At 45.2% G+C, this 23,836-nt stretch overlaps 1 protein-coding gene across 1 annotated transcript in view; it reads right to left on the minus strand.

Annotated features, from left to right (window-relative positions):
- LOC106599513 (neuropilin-1a) overlaps window positions 1-23,836 on the minus strand; it is a 112,960-nt gene that overhangs the window by 5,632 nt on the left and 83,492 nt on the right. Inside the window, exons 11-17 of the mRNA XM_014190791.3 lie at window positions 22,565-22,709; window positions 15,394-15,561; window positions 11,518-11,565; window positions 10,321-10,467; window positions 9,737-10,083; window positions 9,015-9,108; window positions 169-222 (exon numbers count right to left, since the gene is read on the minus strand). Coding sequence (XP_014046266.1) covers window positions 169-222; window positions 9,015-9,108; window positions 9,737-10,083; window positions 10,321-10,467; window positions 11,518-11,565; window positions 15,394-15,561; window positions 22,565-22,709 — 1,003 coding nt within the window. The remainder of the gene's footprint in view (window positions 1-168; window positions 223-9,014; window positions 9,109-9,736; window positions 10,084-10,320; window positions 10,468-11,517; window positions 11,566-15,393; window positions 15,562-22,564; window positions 22,710-23,836) is intronic.

The following is a 23,836-nucleotide window of genomic DNA, read 5'->3' on the forward strand; positions in this document are numbered from 1 at the left end:
TCTCTCCTCTTTACTTTCTTGTCCCTCTTCACTTTAGTTGTTAAGGATGGAAGATCCTTAAACAGCTGGATACATACAGTATATGGCCGAGCATGCGCTCGAATTTATAATGTTAGAGATTTAAAACAAATATTACAAGCTCAATGAGCAGTGAGGTACTGCACTCACGGTATATGCAGATCTCTGTTGGCTGGGACGTGGGAGCCTCTGGTATATCTGGATCTGGAGGAGAAACAAAGTTGTTCTACATCATAAGCAGGATCAGTATTGTAACAAACTACCATTCTGATTACCTTCCCAAAGATGTCCAGAAGTCCTGGTTGAAGGATTTCATATTTCCTGCCTGTTCCCTTCCAATAGGATTTGCAACCTTAGCAGAGTCAAGGTGGGCAGTGACTAGGGTTGATGGGTGGGAACCCGGTTACCGAGATTTACCGGGATTTACAGCCCAAAACCACTCCCTTTTCGCGGGATAAATAGCTGCGAGAATCCGGTCAATTATAATAAATTATTTATATTTATTATTTATATACAGCATGGCGTGAAATGGAACTGTTAAATTATATGCAATGTTTAAATCTGGCTTCTCTACGGCCTATGCATGATGAATCATCAGTGCTCAGGGTGGGAACAGACAGCCCATCTCACAGCACTCTCTTTTTTTTTTGCTGAGTAGAGTGTTGGAGTCTATTTTGTAAATGACATCGCCAAAGTAAAGTCAGTTTCACGAGGGTATGTTTAGCAGCATGAGTGAAGGAGGCTTAGTCGCGAAATAGGAAGCCGATTCTAGATTTCATTTTGGATTGCAGATGCTTAATGTGAGTCTGGAAGTGCTAGCCGGGCGGGCGGGTGCGGGCAGCGATCGGTTGAAGAGCATGCATTTAGTTTTTACAAGCATTTAAGAGCAGTTGGAGGCCATGGAAGGAGTGTTGTATGGCATTGAAGCTCGTCTGGAGGTTAAGAAGTTTTTAACACAGTGTCTAAAGAAGGGCTAGAAGTATACAGAATGGTGTCGTCTGCGTAGAGGTGGATCAGAGAATCACCAGCAGCAAGAGCGACATCATTGTTATATACAGAGAAAAGAGTCGGCCCGAGAATTGAACCTTGTGGCACCCCCATAGAGACTGCCAGAGGTCCGGACAACAGGCCCTCCGATTTGACACACTGAACTCTATCTGAGAAGTATTTGGTGAACCAGGCGAGGCAATCATTTGAGAAACCAAGGCTGTTGAGTCTGCCGATAAGAATGTGGTGATTGACAGAGTCGAAAGCCTTGGCCAGGTCGATGAAGAAGGCTGCACAGTACTGTTTTTTATCGATGGCGGTTATGATATCGTTTAGGACCTTGAGTGTGGCTGAGGTGCACCCATGACCAGCTCGGAAACCAGATTGCATAGCGGAGAAGGTACGGTGGGATTCGAAATGGTCGGTGATCTGTTTGTTAACTTGGCTTTCGAAGATATAAGAACGGCAGGACATGATAGATATAGGTCTGTAACAGTTTGGGTCTTTAGGAATCTCAGATGATACGAAAGAGGTTGAACAGGCTAGTAATAGGGGTTGCAACAATTGCGGCAGATAATTTTAGAAAGAGAGGGTCCAGATTGTCTAGCCCAGCTGATTTGTAGGGGTACAGATTTTGTAGATCTTCCAGAACATCAGCTATCTGAATTTGGGTGAAGGAGAAGCAGGGGGCTTGGGCAAGTTGCTGCGGGGGTTGCAGAGCTGTTGGCCTGGGTAGGTGTAGCCAGGTGGAAAGCATGGCCAGCCGTAGAAAAATGCTTATTTAAATTCTTGATTATCATAGATTTATCGGTGGTGACAGTGTTTCCTAGCCTCAGTGTAGTGGGCAGCTGGGAGGAGGTACTCTTATTCTCCATGGACTTTACAGTGTCACAAAACTTTTTGGAATTTGTGATACAGGATGCAAATTTGTGTTTGAAAAAGCAAGCCTTTGCTTCCCAACTGACTGTGAATATTGGTTCCTAACTTCCCTGAAAAGTTGCATATCGAGGGGGCTATTCAATGCTAATGCAGTACGCCACAATATGTTTTTGTATTGGTCAAGGGCAGTCAAGTCTGGAGTGAACCAAGGGCTATACAGTTGAAGTCCGAAGTTTACATACTTAGGTAGAAACCTGTTTTTTAAACATTCCACAAATTTCTTGTTAACAAACTATAGTTTTGGCAAGTCGGTTAGGACATCTACTTCGTGCATGACACAAGTAATTTTTCCAACAATTGTTTACAGACAGATTATTTCACTTAAATTCACTGTATCACAATTCCAGTGGGTCAGACGTTTACATACACTAAGTTGACTGTGCCTTTAAACAGCTTGGAAAATTCCAGAAAATTATGTAATGGCTTTAGAAGCTTCTGATAGGCTAATTGACATCATTTGAGTCAATTGGAGGTGTACCTGTGGATGTATTTCAAGGCCTACCTTCAAACTCACTGCCTCTTTGCTTGACATCAGTGGAAAATAAAAATAAATCAGCCAAGACCTCAGAAAAATCATTGTAGACCACCACAAGTCTGGTTCATCCTTGAAACAATTTCCAAACGCCTGAAGGTACCACGTTCACCTGTACAAACAATAGTACGCAAGTATAAACACCATGGGACCACGCAGCCGTCACACCGCTCAGGAAGGAGACACGTTCTGTCTCCTTGAGATGAACGTACTTTGGTGCGAAAAGTGCAAATCAATCCCAGAACAACAGCAAAGGACCTTGTGAAGATTCTGGAGGAAACAGGTACAAAAGTATCTATATCCACAGTCAAACGAGTCCAATATCAACATAACTTGAAAGGCCGCTCAGCAAGGAAGAAGCCACTGCTCCAAAACCGCCATAAAAAAGCCAGACTACGGTTTTCTACTGCACATGGGGACAAAGATCATACTTTTGGAGAAATGTCCTCTGGTCTGGTGAAACAAAAATATAACTTTTGGGCCATAATGACCATCGTTATGTTTGGAGGAAATAGGGGGAGGCTTGCAAGCCGAAGAACACTATCACAACCGTGAAGAACGGGGGTGGCAGCATCATGTTGTGGGGGTGCTTTGCTGCAGGAGGGACTGGTGCACTTCACAAAATAGATGGCATCATGAGGATGTAAAATTATGTGGATATATTGAAACAACATCTCAAGACATCAGTCAGGAAGTTAAAGCTTGGTCGCAAATGGATAATGACCCCAAGCATTCTTCCAAAGTTGTGGAAAAATGGCTTAAGGACAACAAAGTCAAGGTATTGGAGTGGCCATCACAAAGCCCTGACCTCAATCCTATAGAACATTTGTGGGCAGAACTGAAAAAGTATTTGCGAGCAAGAAGGCCTACAAACTTGACTCAATTACACCAGCTCTGTCAGGAGGAATGGGCCAAAATTCACCAAACTTATTGTGGGAAGCTTGTGGATGGTTACCCGAAACGTTTGACCCAAGTTAAACAATTTAAAGGCAATGCTACCAAATACTAATTGTAGTCCAACTTCTGACCCACTGGGAATGTGATGAAAAAAAAAAAAAAAGCGGAAATAAATCACTCTTACTATTATTCTGACATTTCACATTCTTAAAATAAAGTGGTGACCCTAACTGACCTAAGACAAGGAATTTTACTAGGATTAAATGTCACGAATTGTGAAAAACTGAGTTTAAATGTATTTGACTAAGGTGTATGTAAACTTCTGACTTCAACTGTGTCTGTTCTTAGTTCTAAATTTTTTTGAATGGGGCATGCTTATTTAAGATGGAGAGGAAAGCACTTTTAAAGAATAACCAGGCATCCTCTACTGACGGGATGAGGTCAATATCCTTCCAGGATACCCGGGCTAGGTCGATTAGAAAGGCCTGCTCGCTGAAGTGTTTTCGGGAGCGTTTGACAGTGATGAGGGGTGGTCGTTTGACCGCGGACCCATTACGGACGCAGGCAATGAGGTTGTGATCGCTGAGATCCTGGTTGAAGACAGCAGTGGTGTATTTGGAGGGCAAGTTGGTCTGGATGATGTCTATGAGGGTGCCTGTGTTTATGGATTTAGGGTTGTACCTGGTAGGTTCCTTGATAATTTGTGTGAGATTGAGGGCATCTAGCTTAGATTGTAGGATGCCCGGGGTGTTAAGCATATCCCAGTTTAGGTCACCTAACAGTACAAACTCTGAAGATAGATGGGGGGCAATCAATTCACATATGGTGTCCTGGGCACAGCTGGGGGCTGAAGAGGGTCTATAACAAGCGGCAACAGTGAGGGACTTATTTCTGGAAAGGATTCAGACACGGCTAGGACATCCGGGTTTGCGGAGTGTGCTAAAGCAGTGAATAAAACAAACTTAGGGAGGAGGCTTCTGATGTTAACATGCATGAAACCAAGGCTTTTACGGTTACAGAAGTCAACAAATGAGAGCGCCTGGGGAATAGGTGTGGTACTGGGGGCTACAGGGCCTGGGTTAACCTCTACATCACCAGAGGAACAGAGGAGGAGGAGGATAAGGATACGGCTAAAGGCTATAAGAACTGGTCGTCTAGTGGGTTGGGAACAGAGAGTAAAAGGAGCAGATTTCTGGGCTTGGTAGAATAGATTCAGGGCATAATGTAAAGACAAGGGTATTTGAGGATGTGAGTACAGTGGAGGTAAACCTAGGCGTTGAGTGACGATGAGAGAGGTTTCGTCTCTGGAGGCACCAATTAAGCCAGGTGAGGTCTCCACATGTGTGGGGGGTGGAACAAAAGAGCAATCTAAGGCATGTTGAGCAGGACTGGGGGCTCCACAGTGAAATAAATCAATTAGAACTAGCCGAGACAGCAGTAGACAAGGCATATTGACATTAGAGAGAGGCATAAAGCAATCACAGGTGTTGATCGGGAGAGCTAAGACAACAACGGGTAAATGGTGATGAATGGGTAGAGCGGGTCAGTTAGGTACATACAGGACCCGAGTTCGAGGCTGGGACCGACAGATAAACAAAATGAGGTACCGTGTTATTGCAACAGTCCAGGGGGCATCAGCTGTGTAGCCGAGTGATCATAGGGTCCAATGAGCAGCAGTAGATGAAACATGGAGCCGTTCGGTAGTCACTACTACGCTAGGTGAGCGGGAGACACGGCGTTCAGAAAGCTAGCAGGCCGGGGCTAGCAGATGGGTCTTCGGCGACATCGCAACAGAAAAGCCTGTTGAAACTACATCGGACGATTACGTCGGCAGACCAGTCGTGATGGATCGGCGGGGCTACATGTCGACAATAAAGGGTCCAGGCCAATTGGCAAAAGAGGAATTGTAGTCCAAGAATTAGCTGGTATATGGGCCTAGCTCGAGGCTAACTAAAGGCTAACTGGTGCTTGCTTCGGGACAGAGGCGTTAGCTAACAGAAGCCACTCGGTTGCAGTTAGCAAGCTGCAATGATATATAGCCCTATATATATATATATATATATATATATATATATATATAGATGTCCTATCCTACCTTTTTTCAATGCAGTATTAGCCTTATATTTAGCTAATTAATGATGGGTTATGCATAATAAGTTTCTAATTTATAGCCTCTGTCACTTGCACAATATGCACGCACCTGTGCTCCGCTGGCCTCTCTTCTTAAAAAATGCTCCTTTGCTCTTGGAGTCCCATGCAGGAAAAGCTAGACTAGAATAGCTTGTGCGACATATTTTTCTTTTGCATTTCTTATTCCAATAGACTATTTGAAGATGGACTCAAGCATAGCCACGGGAAGTAGGGGTGCTGAGGGTGCTGCAACACCCCCTGGAAAATCCCAATATATTTTAATTTGAAAATAATATTTTTTCACAAAAGTATTGCATGGGCCTTTTTTAGAATTAGCGGACCAATATAGATTTCTGTAGCCCAGGCAAAAGCAAAAAAATTCAGCACATCCGCTTTTTCAAAAAATGTAGTTGTATAATTAAGAACAGTATCATGCAGGATTCAATAGTTGGAATTGTAAGAGTTGTTGCCCAGTCCCTTTCTCTGTGATTGTCTTTATAATGGAATCCAGAAAGAACATAACCCTGTTCTTCAGCATTTATATCAAAAGGTGCAAAGTTATGGGCAAAGACAAAACAGCCACATCAAAATAAATATTTTTCTTGATCAAATAGCATGGAAAACAAAGCCTTTTTTGTGCAATATTAATTTACCATCCCTACAAACCACTTAATGTTAATGTTACTGTATTGTACATAGGCTGGTCATCTATGTCTGTACCTGTAGACTTTCCATCACCATGAAGAAAAACAATGCACACTACAGTAATTGACTACATTGAGACATCAAGTGGTTTGTGACGATGTGGCTCAGTTGGTAGAGCATTGCACTTGCAATGCTAGGGTTGTGGGTTTGATTCCTACGGGGTACCAGTACAAGAAAGTATGAAAATGTATGCATTCACTATTGTAAGTTGCTCTGGATAAGAGTATCTACTAAAATGGAAAATGAATGAATAGACCATTTCAGTTTTCATGCAGAAATAAGTTGCATTTAAAAAGTATTTCAGGAAACTGGAAAACATACTGTATATCAAGCAAGTATTTTTATATTCCACAAGTATTATCAGATTAACTGTTTTGCACAGATAATTATCAGACTCAAGTTACAAATCCTGGTAAACACTCCAATATATTTTGTTAAAATTTTTTCACAAACGTAGTGCACTGTGCCTTTACTAGTCCTGTATTAGCGGACTCATATAGATGTCTTCGGAGCTGCATATTTGTTTTTCTGCTTCCTCCACGGCAATAAAATCACAGCACCCCCAACCCCAAACTACTTCCCGCGGCTATGAACTCAAGCTCTTATTTGCTGAATGTTAAATAGCCTACAGCAGCCAACAGAACTCACAGGTAGTTTGAAAGAAGAGCGAACACGCGATGGCGGTAGGCTATAGCAGTTATTTATTCAGACCCATAACAATTCAATCTTTGTGAAGTGAAGTGAAAACATTCTGCATCTAATTCTAGTCATATATTATTCAAGGATGACATTAGAATGATGAAGATAAGGACAAAACTTGTTTCGTTTAACTGTTGAAAGTGAGGAAGGAATGAAGCAACAATAGAGAGAGAAAGAGGACGTAATACCCCATAATGACAAAGCAAAAACAGGTTTTGAAAGTTTTGCTAATTTATTAAATATTAAAAAATGAAAAATGACATTTACATAAGTATTCAGACCCTTTACTCTGTACTTTGTTGAAGCACCTTTGGCAGCGATTACAACATTGATTCATTATCGGTATGACACTAAAAGCTTGGCACTCCTGTATTTTTTGGAGTTTCTCCCATTCTTCTCTGCAGATCCTCTCAAGCTCTGTCAGGTTGGATGGAGAGCGTTGCTGCACAGCTATTTTAAGGTCTTGCTACAGAGATGTTCTATCGGTATCAAGTCCGAGCTCTGGCTGGGCCACTCAAGGACATTCAGAGACTTGTCCCGAAGCCACTCCTGCATTGTCTTGGCTGTGTGCTTAGGGTTGTTGTCCTGTTGGAAGGTGAACCTTAGCCCCAGTCTGAGGTCCTGAGTGCTCTGGAGCAGGTTTTCATCAAGGATCTCTCTGTACTTGGCGCCGTTCAACTTTGCCTCGATCCTGACTAGTCTCCCAGTCCTTGCCGCTGAAAAACATCCTCACAACATGATGCTGCCACCACCATGCATCACTGTAGGGATGGTGCCAGGGTTCCTCCAGACGTGACGCTTGGCATTCAGGCCAAAGAGTTCAATCTTGGTTTCATCAGATCAGAGAATCTTGTTTCTCATGGTCTGAGAGTCTTTAGGTGCCTTTTGGCAAACTCCAAGCGGGCTGTCATGTGCCTTTTACTGAGGAGTGGCTTCCGTCTGGCCACTCTACCATTAAGGCCTGATTGGCCTGAGTGCTGCAGAGATGGTTGTCCTTCTGGAAGGTTCTCCCATGTCCACAGAGGAACTCTAGAGCTCTGTCAGAGTGACCATCGGGTTCTTGGTCACCTCCCTTACTCAGTTTGTTCGGGTGGCCAGCTCTAGGAAGAGTCTTAGTGGTTCCAAACTTCTTCCATTTAAGAATGATGGAGGCCACTGTGTTCTTGGGGACCTTCTATGCTGCAGACATTTTTTGGTAGCCTTCCCCAGATCTGTGCCTCGACACAATGCTGTTTCGGCGCTGTACGGACAATTCTTTCGACCTCATGGCTTGGTTTTTGCTCTGACATGCACTGTCAACTGTGGGACCTAATATAGACAGGTGTGAGCCTTTCCAAATCATATCCAATCAATTGAATTTACCACAGTCGGACTCCAATCAAGTTGTAGAAACATCTCAAGGATGATCAATGGAAACAGGATGCACCTGTGCTGAATTTCAAATCTGGAAATAAGGTATTTCATTTTTTTTAAATAAATAACTTTGCAAAAATGTATAAAAAACAGTTTTCGCTTTGTCCTTATGGGGTATCGTGTGTAATATTGTATCCATTTTAAAATAAGGCTGTAACGTAACAACATTTCCTTAAATTAAACTGGTATACTTTTTATATATATATATATACATTTTCAAAAATGTCTAAAAACCTATTTTTGCTTTGTCATTATGGGGTATTGTGTCTAGATTGCTGAGGTATTTTATTATATTTAATCAATTTTAGAATAAGGCTGTAATGTAACAAAATGGGGAAAAAGTCAAAGGGTCTGAATACTTTCTGAAGGCACTGTATGCCTATTGAAAATTGCTCTATTGGATAATGGCGCAATCATTTTGGCTTTTTTGGGCTTGGTCTCATTAAATGTCTTTAATGTAGGGCTCATAAAATGCATTTAATATATGGCTCATCAGGCTCAGGTAGCATCAGGGTTGATTTTTTTAAATCAAAGCTCTAATCAAATTCAGACGTAGGCCTATTTAAATTCTTTTGAATGGCACTTCCGGTTTTGGCAGGAAATACCGGGTTACCCGGGAAAAAAGTTATTTATTCTCAGGGTTGAACATTTGCAAAATACCAGGAAAATATTCAACACTAGCAGTGACACTTACCCTTACACTCCTCTGGTGTGAGTCCATCCAGGATCTTTATATTGTCCAGCGCGATGTGTCCTGTGCTCCTATCTCCCACTCCCTCAATCACCACCTAGGAACAACAACACAAACACACAGGTGAAATACTGCTATATAGTGTATTACTTTTGACTAGGGCCCGTATTGTGCATTACTTCTGACCAGGGACCATGCTGCTCTGGTCAAAAGTAGCACACTACTGTACATAGGAAATAGGGTGTCATTTGGAACGTAACCTAGGTCTAAGAAGCTCGTAACCTAGGCCGAAGAGGCCCGTAACCTACAGATGTAAGATCTTAATTTGATCACCCTGTTGCAGGAGACATTTCCTGCAATGCAGGACATTTAAAACTTGTAGTGTATTTGAGGTTTAAAAAGGTTTCTGTAATTTCCACTTTAAAATTTCAGACAAGATTTTACCAAATGAAAAAAATATATAAACCCCCCAGAAAATGTCCATTAACTTGGATGCCTGATGAAGACCTAAGGGTCAAAACATTGTGTAAATAGAATCACCTGGGAGCATGAACAGCATTGTGCAACGTTTTCCTTTTTTATTGTATGTTTTATAAATTTAATTACACATAATAATTCACATTTCCTGTTGCTGCAGGATTTTTTTCTTGCTGGAGCAAACTGGCTCAAATTAAGATCCTACATCTGTATTTCGAAGAGACTCGTAACCTAGCCTAGTGCTTTACCTCATAGGGTATGCTGGAGTGGGGCACCAACAGTCGTCCCTCCCTCCATCTGCTGCCCTGGTGTCCACTGACGGTCCAGAGTAGTGCCTCCGCCCGCCCCTCCTCTGTCTGTCTCCTCTGTTTGATGTGCAGGGTGCCAGCGTGCTCCCCGAAAATGTGGTACCAGAAGGACACACACAGGTTGGTGTCAGGGGCGGTGACAGGCAGGCTGGCTAGGCGTGCCACCCTCTCCTCCATCCTCTCCTCCACCTCCTCTACCTCTGTCTCCCCCTCCTCCTGCTCATCCTCCTCCTCTTCCATTTCGGTCTCAGCAGCCAGCTGCATGTAGATGAAGTTCCCTGGAACTCCTGTAGAGGGCAGTAAGAGACAAGCTAAGAGACAAGCTAAGTATTTTCTGAGTCCATGTTCATTGTGTTAGTCCATATTTACTACAGTGTGTGTGTGTGTGTGTGTGTGTGTGTGTGTGTGTGTGTGTGTGTGTGTGTGTGTGTGTGTGTGTGTGTGTGTGTGTGTGTGTGTGTGTGTGTGTGTGTGTGTGTGTGTGTGTGTGTGTGTGTGCACTGTTCTCTTCTCCTCCCACCCACCTGTGTGGTCCAGGTTGGGCCCTTTGTGGACGGTGGGGGCCCCACTGGTCTGAATCATCCACTCGGCACCAGTATCCTTCTCCAGTGTCCAGCCACAGAACGACGGGTTGCCCGCCCAGCCAAAGTCACAAGCAAACCACAGGTACTCTGGAAAAGAGGTCAACCTTGTAAGTAACCACGCTCGTTTCCTCTGGCTGAGTGCAACTATTCTACACAATGTGAGAAGAGAGTGAGGTAAGGAAGTGAAAACATGTCATTTCTAATTTCCTAATAACAATTTAAACTTCACACCATTTTTCTTAAGAAAAATTACAATTTCTAGTTTCCTTACAGTCTCTTGAAGGCACTCAAACTTACATACAGAATTTCATATTTGACTAAACAAAGATTCACAGATCCAACACGTGTTTAGTACCAGGAGAAGGAGGAGTGAAGCGACCTTCCAGAGAGAAGGGAGGAGTGAAGGAACCTTCCAGAGAGAAGGAAGAGTGAAGGGACCTTCCAGAGAGAAGGGAGGAGTGCCATCAGAACAGAACAGCGATGAAGACCAAACCATTTCCAGACCGTACACTACGAGACAGAAACCCGTTTTCCATCCCCACTATGCCAGCTCTGCACAGTAACCCTGTGGGCCCTGGGCAAAAGTAGTGCACTATAAAGGGAATAGGGGGCTATTTGGGGCAAAACATTACACGGTGGCAGTGATTAACCAACGCATCCAAATGAATGCTACTGCTATGAAAACAAAGAGTGTTTGTTTAGTTCTCAGACGTTGCTGTAGCAGTCAGAGAATAAATAACTGTTGTTTGGCCCTCTGGTTGTTGACATATGACCCCTTTACTCAGTTCATTGAGACCCAATGTTCTTGTTTCTCTAGTTCAGTTTTTTCCATCTCAAAGCCAAAGACTGGTTGCTGGTCAACAGTTATGCACTATAAAGGGAATAGGGCGCCATTTCAAATCAAATTCAAATTTGATTTGGCAGCCACTCGCTGAAAGTAGTCCAATCTAGAACAGTAACGGAAATGTTCCTTCTCTTTTGTGCCTGGTTGCCAGATCTGTTTGTCCTTTAGCCAACTCCACTGTTGGTCTCTGTCATACCCAACATGCTAACAAACAGAGGAGTTGGCCAAAGCACAGAGAGAGAGAGAGATCGATGGATGAAGTGAATGAGGCGGTACTTTATGGGCGTTCTCACCTGGCACAAGTTCTTCCTCCAGGGTTGGGTCTGCCAATGTGGTGCCACCTGTCAGACACAGACGGGCACAGTCAGGGATGCAAACAAAATAGATCCTGTAGATAGATAGAGGTTGTTAGCAGAGAAGGAGGGATGGAGAGAGAGAGGTCATGAGCAACTGAGCTCCCACATTGTTCAGCATGTTTTAAAAAAAAATAGGTAGATTTAGAGTTAGACAAACTTAGATTTTTTGGCAGGGACATATTCAGGATGCTACCCGAAACAACATAACCTTCACTCCAAATCAAAGCTCCAAACCTACAACCTGATTTTGGATGGAATTTACTTGGAATGCTTCCTACACCCAAGGATTATTATTCCCAAACTGTACAGCAAATGCTCTGTCAAACAAACAGAAACCTGAAAACACCATCCAACCTGGAACTAAGTGAGTAATGCTTAGTCTGAAGCTATTTTTTACTTTCAAAAGCCAAGAAGAAAAATACATTACAATGATATATTTTACTTTATAAGGACTGAATGATAATGCTACCAAGCTTGCTAGGACAAAGAGATACAACTTCAATTATCACTGATGTGTGAAGCGAGAGGTGTCAAAGCCCTTGAGCCCAACAATGGCAGTAGAGCCCCAACCAAATGGAGAGGCTTTAGAAGCACCCTCCTGCTGTTCAGAGGTAATTAAAATACAGTACCCTCTGTATGGAAAGAATAATAAGACAAGAAAATAGTACAAAATGAAGCTCCTTATGCAAAATCAAGAGAATTTTTGCTGACTATTATAAAAATGGGAACATAAGCAACCTTATCTTCCACACAGACCATCCCCTGGCATGGTGCAGAGCTATATTAACACAGTACCCCTCTGTTAAGAGGGGGGGGGGTGTTACCGATGGGTGGAAACTCAGGATACTAGACAACGAGGACTTGGAGTCAGCTAATATAAATCTCTATAAGTCTGGAACAGTATTGGTACAGGGCAACCATAAACAGTTTTAGCTGAACTTTCACCTAATCTAAGAAATAGCTCAGCAGGAGAAGCTCTCCCTTGAGAAAAATACCCCCAACCCAAGCGGGTCAGACCAGACCTCTTCATAACATAACCCCACAGACGAGCAACCCCAAGTGGAAAGTCAACCTCCCAGCACAGAGTACTACTCCCTCATTGAAATGAAGGACACATTCACCCAGCTGGAGGTAAGGCAGGTGGAGCTGAAACAGCAGGTGATTACACTCCAGTCAGCACAGACCCAGACAACAGTCCAGCACAACAACACCCCCTTAATTAGACCTGGAGAGCTGGAGGTGGAGAGAGACATATCTGTACTCTGGACTGTAGTGAGACGACTTCAACAGGAGAAATAGCAGGAGAACAGAGCACTAGAGGAGAGGATCAGACTGCTGGAGGAGAGGGTAAGGGGGATGGCGTGTGACAGAGAACAACCCATTAGCGAGGTGGTCACCTCTGCAGAGAAGCCAGCAGAACAGCCCACCTCAGCTCCCGACAAAAGTCTCGACACCACAGCAGAACAGTCCCCAGACCCTGACCACGTCTACATCACAGCAGAACAGTCCCCAGACCCTGACCACGTCTACATCACAGCAGAACAGTCCTCAGACCCTGACCACGTCTACACCACAGCAGAACAGTCCTCAGACCCTGACCACATCTACATCACAGCAGAACAGTCCCCAGACCCTGACCACGTCTACATCACAGCAGAACAGTCCTCAGACCCTGACCACGTCTACATCACAGCAGAACAGTCCCCAGACCCAGACCACGTCTATATCACAGCAGAACAGTCCTCAGACCCTGACCATGTCTACATCACAGCAGAACAGTCCTCAGACCCTGACCACGTCTACACCACAGCAGAACAGTCCTCAGACCCTGACCACGTCTACACCACAGCAGAACAGTCCTCAGACCCTGACCACGTCTACATCACAGCAGAACAGTCCTCAGACCCTGACCACGTCTACACCACAGCAGAACAGTCCTCAGACCCTGACCACGTCTACATCACAGCAGAACAGTTCCCAGACCCTGACCACGTCTACACCACAGCAGAACAGTCCCCAGACCCTGACCACGTCTACACCACAGCAGAACAGTCCCCAGACCCTGACCACGTCTACACCACAGCGGAACAGTCCAGCCCGGACCCTGACCATGTCTACACCACAGCAGAACAGACAAATGAAGAACCCCAAGCCCAAGGGATCGCACCCCCTCTGAGCACCCCCCTGTCCCCCCGTCAGCCACCCTGATAGCCCTCCTGTGACAACCCCCCCCACAACCACTGAGGACATACACAAGACACAGATTGTTCTCCTTATGGACTCAAACAGAAAATATATACAAGGAAAAAAAAGTGTCTAAACTCTGGTGTCCAAACACCCAGCGTGCCCTAGACCTTCTGTCTGAGGACCAACTAGATTCACCCAGCGCGCCCTAGACTTTCTGTCTGAGGACCAACTAGGTTCACCCAGCGCGCCCTAGACCTTCTGTCTGAGGACCAACTAGATTCACCCAGCGCGCCCTAGACCTTCTGTCTGAGGACCAACTAGGTTCACCCAGCGCGCCCTAGACCTTCTGTCTGAGGACCAACTAGGTTCACCCAGCGCGCCCTAGACCTTCTGTCTGAGGACCAACTAGGTTCACCCAGCGCACCCTAGACCTTCTGTCTGAGGACCAACTAGGTTCACCCAGTGCGCCCTAGACCTTCTGTCTGAGGACCAACTAGGTTCACCCACCGCGCCCTAGACCTTCTGTCTGAGGACCAACTAGGTTCACCCAGCGCGCCCTAGACCTTCTGTCTGAGGACCAACTAGGCTCACCCAGCACGCCCTAGACCTTCTGTCTGAGGACTAACTAGGTTCACCCAGCGTGCCCTAGACCTTCTGTCTGAGGACCAACTAGGGTCACCCAGCGTGCCCTAGACCTTCTGTCTGAGGACCAACTTGGTTCACTCAGCGTGCCCTAGACCTTCTGTCTGATGACCAACTAGGTTCACCCAGCACGCCCTAGACCTTCTGTCTGAGGACCAACTAGGTTCACTCAGCGTGCCCTAGACCTTCTGTCTGAGGACCAACTAGGCTCACCCAGCCACATAATAATACACACAGTCACAAACCACCTGAGAGCACAGCAGGAAAGGGTGGCCACAGCACTCAAGGGAGTGATTGAAAAAGCTTCTTCTACTTTGCCCATCCTGCTACCATACAGTGGGTAAACGCAAGTATTTCCCGTGACTGTGCCTCAAAATCAAATGTTTACCTGGCCCACCACTCCACCAGGGACTTGAACAGCCTTTATGACCAGGCCCACCTATACAAGGCAGCAGTGTCCACCTTCGCTCAGACCCTAAAGGACATTGCTCTCAAACGCAGCCCCAAACTTCTGACCCACTGGGAATGTGATGAAAGAAATAAAAGCTGAAATAAATCATTCTCTCTACTATTATTCTGACATTTCACATTCTTAAAATAAAGTGGTGATCCTAACTGACCTAAAACAGGGAATTATTACTAGGATTATATGTCAGGAATTGTGGAAAACTGAGTTTAAATGTATTTGGCTATGGTGCATGTAAACTTCCGACTTCAACTGTATATACATAATGACATTTGAAATGTCTTTATTCTTTTGGAACTTCTGTGAGTGTAATGTTTACTGTTCATTTTTATTGATTATTTCCCTTTCGTTTATTATCTACTTCACTTGCTTTGGCAATGTAAACATATGTTTCCCATACCAATAAAGCCCCTTGAATTGAATTGAATGGGGGGTTGTGATAAGGAGAGAGTGATAGAGAGAGAGAGAGGGGAAAGGATAGAGGAATGGAGAGAGAAAAGGAGGGTGGTGGTCAGCACCTGTTGTGTCATAGTCCTCCCCTCCTGTTCCACTGTGACAGCTGGCCTCCTGGTCGTCACACTCTGACGTCAGGGTGGGCATGGTCACAGATGCGGTTGTGGTGGCAGCGAACGTGGTTACAGCAAACTTGGTTGCTACAGCCGTGGTCAGTGGGAGAGTTGTGGGCTCTGGAGGTAGAGAGAGGTAAAGAGAGAGTTGGTCCCCAACCAAGGAGGGCCTACAGCAGCCCCTATATCTTCTGCATAGATTCTGTCAGACCTGGGCCCTGACAGTAAATCTCAGTAAGACAAAAATAATGGTGTTTCAAAAAAGGTCCAGTTGCCAGGACCACAAATACTAATTATATCTAGACACCGTTGCCCTAGATGACACAAAAAACTATATATACCTCGGCCTAAACATCAGCGCCACGGGTAACTTCCACAAAGCTGTGAACGATCTGAGAGACAAGGCAAGAAGGGCCTTCTATGGAATCAAAAGGAACATAAAATTTGACATACCAATTAGGATCTGGCTAAAAATACTTGAATCAGTTATAGAACCCATTGCCCTTTATGGTTGTGAGGTCTGGGGTCCGCTCACCAACCAAGAATTCACAATATTGGACAAACACCAAATTGAGACTCTGCATGCAGAATTCTGCAAAAATATCCTCAGTGTACAATGTAAAACACCAAATAATGAATGCAGAGCAGAATTAGGCCGATACCTGCTAATTATCAAAATCCAGAAAAGAGACGTTAAATTCTTCAACCACCTAAAAGGAAGCGATTCCCAAATCTTCCATAACGAAGCCATCACCTACATAGAGATGAACCTGGAGAAGAGTCCCCTAAGCAAGCTGGTCCTAGGGCTCTGTTCACAAACACAAACTCACCCCACAGAGTCCCAGGACAGGAACACAATTAGACCAAACCAAATCATGAGAAAACAAAAAGATAATTACTTGACACACTGGAAATAATTTACAAAAAAATAACAGAACAAACTAGAATGCTATTTGGCCCTAAACAGAGACTTTACAGTGGCAGAATTACGTGACCAATGTGACTGACCTACAATTAAGAAAATATTTGACAATGTACAGACTCAGTGAGCATAGCCTTACTATTGAGAAAGTCCACCGTAGGCAGACCTGGCTCTCAAGAGAAGACAGGCTATGCCCACAAAATGAAGTGGAAACCGAGCTGCACTTCCTAACCTCCTGCCAAATGTATGACCATATTAGAGACACACAGAATTTGAAAACAAATCACATTTTGATAAACTCCCATTTATATTGGGTGAACTACCACACGCAGCAAGATTTGTGACCTGTTGCCACAAGAAAAGGGCAACTCGTGAATAAGAAACACCATTATAAAAACAACCTATATTTATGTTTATTTATAAATAAATAATGGGACATTTGAAATGTCTTTATTATTTTGGAACTTTGGTGAGGGTAATATTTACTGTTTATTTTTTATTGTTTAACTTTTATTTTATCTATTTCACTTGCTTTGGCAATGTAAACATATCACATAGAGTCTGCACAACTCTGCCAGGACCTAGGATCAAGGGAGATACTAAAGTGTTTTAGTACTATATCTCTTGACACAATGATGAAAATAATCATGGCCTCTAAACCTTCAAGCTGCATACTGGACCCTATTCCAACTAAACTACTGAAAGAGCTGCTTCCTGTGCTTGGCTCTCCTATGTTGAACATAATAAACGGCTCTCTATCCACCGGATGTGTACCAAACTCACTAAAAGTGGCAGTAATAAAGCCTCTCTTGAAAAAGCCAAACCGTGACCGAGAAAATACGAAAAACTATCGGCCTATATCGAATCTTCCATTCCTCTCAAAAATGTTTGAAAAAGCTGTTGCGCAGCAACTCACTGCCTTCCTGAAGACAAACAGTGTACACGAAATGCTTCAATCTGGTTTTAGATGGGTGAGACTGTACTTGTGAAGGTGGTAAATGACCTTTTAATGGCGTCAGACCGAGGCTCTGCATCTGTCCTCGTGCTCCTAGACCTTAGTGCTGCTTTTGATACCATCGATTACCACATTCTTTTGGAGAGATTGGAAACCCAAATTGGTCTACACGGACAAGTTCTGGCCTGGTTTAGATCTTATCTGTCGGAAAGATATGTTTGTCTCTGTGAATGGTTTGTCCTCTGACAAATCAACTGTAAATTTCGGTGTTCCTCAAGGTTCCGTTTTAGGACCACTATTGTTTTCACTATATATTTTTACCTCTTGGGGATGTCATTCGAAAACATAAAGTTAACTTTCACTGCTATGCGGATGACACACAGTTGTACATTTCAATGAAACATGGTGAAGCCCCAAAATTGCCCTCGCTAGAAGCCTGTGTTTCAGACATAAGGAAGTGGATGGCTGCAAACTTTCTACTTTTAAACTCGGACAAAATAGAGATGCTTGTTCTAGGTCCCAAGAAACAAAGAGATCTTCTGTTGAATCTGACAATTAATCTTGATGGTTGTACAGTCGTCTCAAATAAAACTGTGAAGGACCTCGGCGTTACTCTGGACCCTGATCTCTCTTTTGACGAATATATCAAGACTGTTTCAAGGACAGATTTTTTCCATCTACGTAACATTGCAAAAATCAGAAACTTTCTGTCCAAAAATGATGCAAAAAAATGTATCCATGCTTTTGTTACTTCTAGGTTGGACTACTGCAATGCCCTACTTTCCGTCTACCCGGATAAAGCACTAAATAAACTTCAGTTAGTGCTAAATACGGCTGCTAGAATCCTGACTAGAACCAAAAAATTTGATCATATTACTCCAGTGCTAGCCTCCCTACACTGGCTTCCTGTTAAGGCAAGGGCTGATTTCAAGGTTTTACTGCTAACCTACAAAGCATTACATGGGCTTGCTCCTACCTATCTTTCCGATTTGGTCCTGCCGTACATACCTACACGTACGCTATGGTCACAAGACACAGGCCTCCTAATTGTCCCTAGAATTTCTAAGCAAACAACTGGAGGCAGGGCTTTCTCCTATAGAGCTCCATTTTTATGGAATGGTCTGCCTACCCATGTGAGAGACGCAGACTCGGTCTCAACCTTTAAGTCTTTACTGAAGACTCATTTCTTCAGTAGGTCATATGATTGAGTGTAGTCTGGCCCAGGAGTGTGAAGGTGAACGGAAAGGCTCTGGAGCAACGAACCGCCCTTGCTGTCTCTGCCTGGACGGTTCCCCTCTCTCCACTGGGATTCTCTGCCTCTAACCCTATTACAGGGGCTGAGTCACTGGCTTACTGGGCTCTTCCATGCCGTCCCTAGGAGGGGTATGTCACTTGAGTGGGTTGAGTCACTGACGTGGTCTTCCTGTCTGGGTTGGCCCCCCCCCCCTTGGGTTGTGCCGTGGCGGAGACCTTTGTGGGCTATACTCGGCCTTGTCTCAGGATGGTAAGTTGGTGGTTGAAGATATCCCTCTAGTGGTGTGGGGGCTGTGCTTTGGTAAAGTGGGTGGGGTTATATCCTGCCTGTTTGGCCCTGTCCGGGGGTATCATCGGATGGGGCCACAGTGTCTCCTGACCCCTCCTGTCTCAGCCTCCAGTATTTATGCTGCAGTAGTTTATGTGTCGGGGGGCTAGGGTCAGTCTGTTATATCTGGAGTATTTCGCCTGTCTTATCCGGTGTCGTGTGAATTTAAGTATGCTCTCTCTAATTCTCTCTTTCTCTCTTTCTTTCTCTCTCTCGGAGGACCTAAGCCCTAGGACCATGCCTCAGGACTACCTGGCATGATGACTCCTTGCTGTCCCCAGTCCACCTGGCCGTGCTGCTGCTCCAGTTTCAACTGTTCTGCCTGCGGCTATGGAACCCTGACCTGTTCACCGGACGTGCTACCTGTCCCAGACCTGCTGTTTTCAACTCTCTAGAGACAGCAGGAGCAGTAGAGATACTCTCAATGATCAGCTATGAAAAGCCAACTGACATTTACTCGAGGTGCTGACTTGTTACACCCTCGACAACTACTGTGATTATTATTATTTTACCATGCTGGTCATTTATGAACATTTGAACATCTTGGCCATGTTCTGTTATAATCTCCACCCGGCACAGCCAGAAGAGGACTGGCCACCCCTCATAGCCTGGTTCCTCTCTAGGTTTCTTCCTAGGTTTTGGCCTTTCTAGGGAGTTTTTCCTAGCCACCATGCTTCTACACCTGCATTGCTTGCTGTTTGGGGTTTTAGGCTGGGTTTCTGCACAGCACTTTGAGATATCAGCTGATGTAAGAAGGGCTATATAAATAAATTTGATATGTTTCCCATGCCAATAAATCTATGAAATTGAATTGAAATTGGGTGAGAGAGGATAAGAATCCTCAGGGAAATGATACCTCTGCTGTTAGGATGTAGCAAGCAGACCGTCTACAGGTCAACCTTCTGTGATTGGATTAGGGGATATGGGGGTTTAGATGGTAATGTGTCTGACATGGTGACACCAAGCAGCCTTCCAGGCCACATGGTCTGGGTGGAGACAGGAAATTATTCTGTAACATGAGACAATGGAGAGAGGCTGGTAGCTACTGGTAGCATGATCACTACAGATAAACCCTAGTCCGATGCAGGCAGAGAGGGGTGGAACAGAGGGGTTGAAATAAAGGTGTGAAAGTGATTTGGAAAATGAATTGGAGTAGATTGCTCATAGTCAATTTTCCGATGCGCCCTTGTGAGTGTGTGTGTGCCCGCTCCCTAGTAAGTGTGTACATGCAGATGCTATTTGATGTGGAGATTGTATTGATTTAGGACAGATAAAAGGAGTTGGAGAATGTAAGCAGCCAGCCACACTCTTCTTCTTCTCTCATTTTTTACATTTATCAGACGATCTTATCCAGAGTGACTTATCGGAGCAATTATGGTTAGGTGCCTTGCTCAGGGGCACGTCAGCAGATTTTCCCCTAGTCGGCTCAGGGATTTGAATGAGAAACCTTTCGGTTACTATCCCAATGCTCTTAACTGCTACGCCGCCTGCCACCCATTCCACCCCCTCTCCCCTCCACTACCCCACCGTCTGTTTCTTATCCTCCTCCCTACGAGGGTAACCAGATACCCCATACCAGACAAATCCCCAACCCTCAGTCACCCTCCCACTGTGACTGGTCCACCTCGCCTCCCTCACCCTCACACTATGACTGGTCCACCTCCCCTCCCTCACCCTCACACTATGACTGGTCCACCTCCCCTCCCTCACCCTCCCACTTTGACTGGTCCACCTCCCCTCCCTCACCCTCAAACTATGACTGGTCCACCTACCCTCCCTCACCCTCACACTATGACTGGTCCACCTCCCCTCCCTCACCCTCACACTGTGACTGGTCCACCTCCCCTCCCTCCCTCACCCTCCCACTGTGACTGGTCCACCTCCCCTCCCTTACCCTCACACTATGACTGGTCCACCTCCCCTTCCTCACCCTCCCACTATGACAGGTCCACCTCCCTTCCCTCACCCTCACACTATGACAGGTCCACCTACCCTCCCTCACCCACCCTCACACTATGACGGGTCCACCTCCCCTCCCTCACCCACCCTCCCTCTATGACTGGTCCACCACCCTCCCTCACCCACCCTCCCACTGTGACTGGTCCACCTCCCCTCCCTCCCTCACCCTCCCACTATGACTGGTCCACCTCCCCTCCCTCACCCTCACACTATGACTGGTCCACCTCCCCTCCCTCACACTCACACTATGACTGGTCCACCTCCCCTCCCTCACACTATGACTGGTCCACCTCCCCTCCCTCACCCTCACACTATGACGGGTCCACCTCCCCTCCCTCACCCTCACACTATGACTGGTCCACCTCCCCTCCCTCACCCTCACACTATGACGGGTCCACCTCCCCTCCCTCACCCTCACACTATGACGGGTCCACCTCCCCTCCCTCACCCTCACACTATGACGGGTCCACCTCCCCTCCCTCACCCTCACACTATGACAGGTCCACCTCCCCTCCCTCCCTCACCCTCACACTATGACAGGTCCACCTCCCCTCCCTCACCCTCACACAATGACTGGTCCACCTCCCCTCCCTCACCCACCCTCCCTCTATGACTGGTCCACCTCCCTCCCTCACCCTCACACTATGACAGGTCCACCTCCCTTCCCTCACCCTCACACTATGACTGGTCCACCTCCCCTCCCTCACCCTCACACTATGACAGGTCCACCTCCCCTCCCTCACCCTCACACTATGACAGGTCCACCTCCCCTCCCTCACCCTCCCACTATGACAGGTCCACCTCCCCTCCCTCACCCTCCCACTGTGACAGGTCCACCTCCCCTCCCTCACCCACCCTCCCACTGTGACAGGTCCACCTCCCCTCCCTCACCCACCCTCCCACTGTGACAGGTCCACCTACCCTCCCTCCCTCACCCTCCCTCTATGACTGGTCCATCTCCCCTCCCTCACCCACCCTCCCACTATGACAGGTCCACCTCCCCTCCCTCACCCACCCACTGTGACTGGTCCATCTCCCCTCCCTCACCCACCCTCCCACTATGACAGGTCCACCTCCCCTCCCTCACCCACCCACTGTGACTGGTCCATCTCCCCTCCCTCACCCACCCTCCCACTATGACAGGTCCACCTCCCCTCCCTCACCCACCCACTGTGACTGGTCCATCCCCCTCCCCCTCCAGCCCAGAGTCAGGGCAGCCTGCTCTGGCACGCGTCAGCCTTTTATGTCCTAACCCTCCCACATAACACATAGCACATAACACAATCATTACACTTCCCACACTAAATGACAGGCAGGGTACGGTATACGACAGTCATCAAGCATGCAGCAAAGGCTAAATATCTACTGCCCAAGTCTTGCCACTAACGCAGGTCTCAGGTCTGTAGTTAGGAGTAGGTAAGTGAAACCTGTCTGGGATTCCATCTGTGTGTGGTCACTATGGTTGATGTCTAACTCTAGACCCTGTCAGAGGGGTCTTTTAATACTGAAATAACCCTAGCCTGGTCCTAGATCTGTTTGTGTGCTTAGTCAACTCTGTTGCTGTCGTTGTTAAGTAAAACTGTTGCCATGACAATTAATGTGCATGCGTGTGTGTGCACATGTTTGTCTGTCTTTCTATTTGTCTGTCTGTCTGTCTGTCTTGCTGTGATTGTGTGTGTGTGCTGAGATGTTTGTGCTAACTCACCATGGATCTCACAGCCCAGCAGCTCCAGTCTGAGCCCCAGGCCATCGGGGGTGGCTCTCTCTGGGTAGACCCTGAGGAAGCGAGTCAGCAGAGGGCCCAGCGTACGCAGCTCTGGGGTGTCATGGTTCTGGTTCCCAATGAAGATCTGGAAGAGAGCCAGGAGAACAGAACAGTGATGAAGCCCAAACCATTTCCAGACCGTACACTATGAGACAGAAACCCGTTTTCCATCCCCACTATGCCAGCTCTGCACAGTAACCCTGTGGGCCCTGGGCAAAAGTAGTGCACTGTAAAGGGAATAGGGGGCTATTTGGGGAAAAACATTACAAGAAGGGTAATGTCAGCTCCACACACTGCTCTGTGAGTTCAGCCACCTCATACTGCACACCCACACACCCACCCACCCACCTGACCATCCACCCACCCACCCTGAGGAAGATCATCTCCAGTCTATTGAAAAAATAATCCACTTTCTATCAAAACAAAACTTTCGGGAGGATGACATCTAGGATCTAGCAGGGTTATGAAACTAATATTATATCCTTAATATATTATTAATATATTATTATCCTTAATATAAGTATATCCTTAATATATTATTAATATATTATCCTTAATATAAGTATATCCTTAATATAGTATTCATATATTATTATCCTTAATATAAGTATATCCTTAATATAGTATTAATATATTATTATCCTTAATATAAGTATATCCTTAATATAGTATTAATATATTATTATCCTTAATATAAGTATATCCTTAATATAGTATTAATATATTATTATCCTTAATATAAGTATATCCTTAATATATTATTATCCTTAATATAAGTATATCCTTAATATATTATTAATATATTATTATCCTTAATAAAAAAAAAATTTGAATTTTTTTTGTTTTTTTTTTTTGAATTTTTTTAACCTTTATTTAACCAGGAAAGGCTCATTGAGATTTAAAATCTCTTTTTCAAGAGCGTCCTGGCCAAGATAGGCAGCGCCAAGTCATTACAAAAATTAGACAAACAACATGAAAAACTACAAGTAATCTAGTAAAAACCATAAAATTAACAAAGAATATAACAAAATCAAAAACAGCAAATTAAAAACATTGACAGGTCAGGGAATCAGTCTCAAGATCATTCATCAGTGATTTAAAAATACCAATCGGGACAAGTTCTTCCAGTTTAAAAGTATTTTGTAAGGCATTCCAAGACGATGGCGCAGAGTACATAAAAGCCCTTTTACCAAATTCAGTTCGGACATTTGG

This window comes from Salmo salar, chromosome 03 (genome assembly GCF_965601325.2).
Source record: "Salmo salar chromosome 03, fSalSal1, whole genome shotgun sequence".
In the NCBI taxonomy this organism is placed as follows: Eukaryota; Metazoa; Chordata; class Actinopteri; order Salmoniformes; family Salmonidae; genus Salmo; species Salmo salar.